Source organism: Alligator sinensis, unplaced genomic scaffold (assembly GCF_000455745.1).
Source record: "Alligator sinensis unplaced genomic scaffold, ASM45574v1 scaffold61_1, whole genome shotgun sequence".
Taxonomy (NCBI): Eukaryota; Metazoa; Chordata; order Crocodylia; family Alligatoridae; genus Alligator; species Alligator sinensis.
Window position 1 is genome coordinate 439,502 of NW_005841986.1, and position 1,548 is coordinate 441,049.

The 1,548-nt window shown below is 67.2% G+C and overlaps 1 protein-coding gene across 1 annotated transcript in view; it reads right to left on the reverse strand.

Annotated features, from left to right (window-relative positions):
* The window catches only part of SEMA4G (semaphorin 4G), a 12,976-nt gene that overhangs the window by 1,789 nt on the left and 9,639 nt on the right, over positions 1–1,548 (reverse strand). The window contains 4 exon segments of the mRNA XM_025201213.1: positions 9–142; positions 757–911; positions 1,063–1,178; positions 1,448–1,548. Coding sequence (XP_025056998.1) covers positions 9–142; positions 757–911; positions 1,063–1,178; positions 1,448–1,548 — 506 coding nt within the window.

Sequence of the window (1,548 nt, forward strand, 5' to 3'; positions counted from 1 at the left end):
GGGAGTACAGCTGGCATGTGGACGCTGGGGTGGGCAGGGGTGCCCCCAGGGCAAGGGCCCGACACCGGGACAAGCCTCACCCGGGTCGGAGTTGTTCCCGCAGCCCTCATTGCCGCGCTGCACGTCCTGCACCAGCCGCGCCCTGCGGGACACAAGGGCTCGCATCAGCCCCATGTGGTGGGCACAGGCCCCGCAGGCATGCACCTGTGGGGGGGCACACACACGTACACACGCCATACACACACCTGTGCATACACATGCCTGCCTGCGCACATGCAAGCACAGACACGTATATGCATGCACATTTACATACACGCACTACAAACACGTGCATGCCCACACATACATGTGAATGCGCATGCATGCCCACCCCTACATGTGCATACATGCATGCCCACCCATCTTTGCACACACGTATGCACATGCATGCCCACACACACACAAGTAAACATATGCCCACATACATAGTTGCGCACACATGCATGCTTACACATGCCCGTGCACATACACATGCGCACACACGAGCAACCCCAACACACCAGCCCCAAGTAGGGGGCTGACGAGCGTGCCATGCCTGCCCCCCTCCCCAGCAGGAAGCCCCCCTGGGACGAGATGAGAGTTGGGGCTCCAGGCCACCACCCCCGGCCCTGGGACCAGGGCATCCATGGGCCTCCAGCTGGCCGCCCAAGGGGGCTGCAGGTCGGGAGCGAGGGGCACCACTCCAGGAGACCCCCCCCCCCCCCCAATGCCCGGTACCTGTGGGGGGCACCATCCAGGTGGGCACAGTGGGCACCGTCCCAGGCGCAGTACGGGTCCCGGGCCAGGACGCAGTCGTAGCAGGAGCCGTAGCGGGCGCAGGTAGCCAGGGGCAGCTGCACGACGCCATCGGCCGCCCCCACGTACACGCTCCGCTGCAGGCACAGGCAGGTGCCCATCAGCATGGCCACGGCCCCCGGCCCCCCGGCACCAGGGGGGCCGAGAGCCCCGACTCCTGGGCCCTTTTGGGATAGGAGGGACGCCTCCCTCCTAGGACTGTTCCTGCCCCCCGGGGCCGCCCCTCACCTGGGCCTTGGAGATCACCAGGTTCTCCACGGGCTGCGGGTCCTTGAAGACCTGGAGCTCCTCGATGATGTGGACGCTGGAGCCCACGACCACGGCCCGGTGCAACCAGCCATCACCTGGCGGGAAGCAGACCAGGGCTGGTTAACCCTTTGTGCCAGGCCCTGAGCCAAAGGCTGGGGCCCCCCAGCAGCCCCAGACATCCCAGCCACTGCCCAAGGACTGAGAGCAGAAAGGACCGGGGTCACGGGGCTGGGGGCAAGGTCGCAGCGAAACCAGGGTGGGCAGGAGCCCCATGCCTGAAGAGGGGGGCAGGGGGCTGCAGGTTGGGAGCGAGGGGCACCGGCAGGGCCGAGGAGGGTCCCCAGGGGCCACCCCTCCGTCTCACCGGTGCCCAGGAAGAGCACGTCATAGAGGCGCCCGTCCAGCGCGGGCACGCGGTCGGCGGCCACGTGGGTGTAGCGCGCGCCCTTCTTGAGCAGCAGCGGG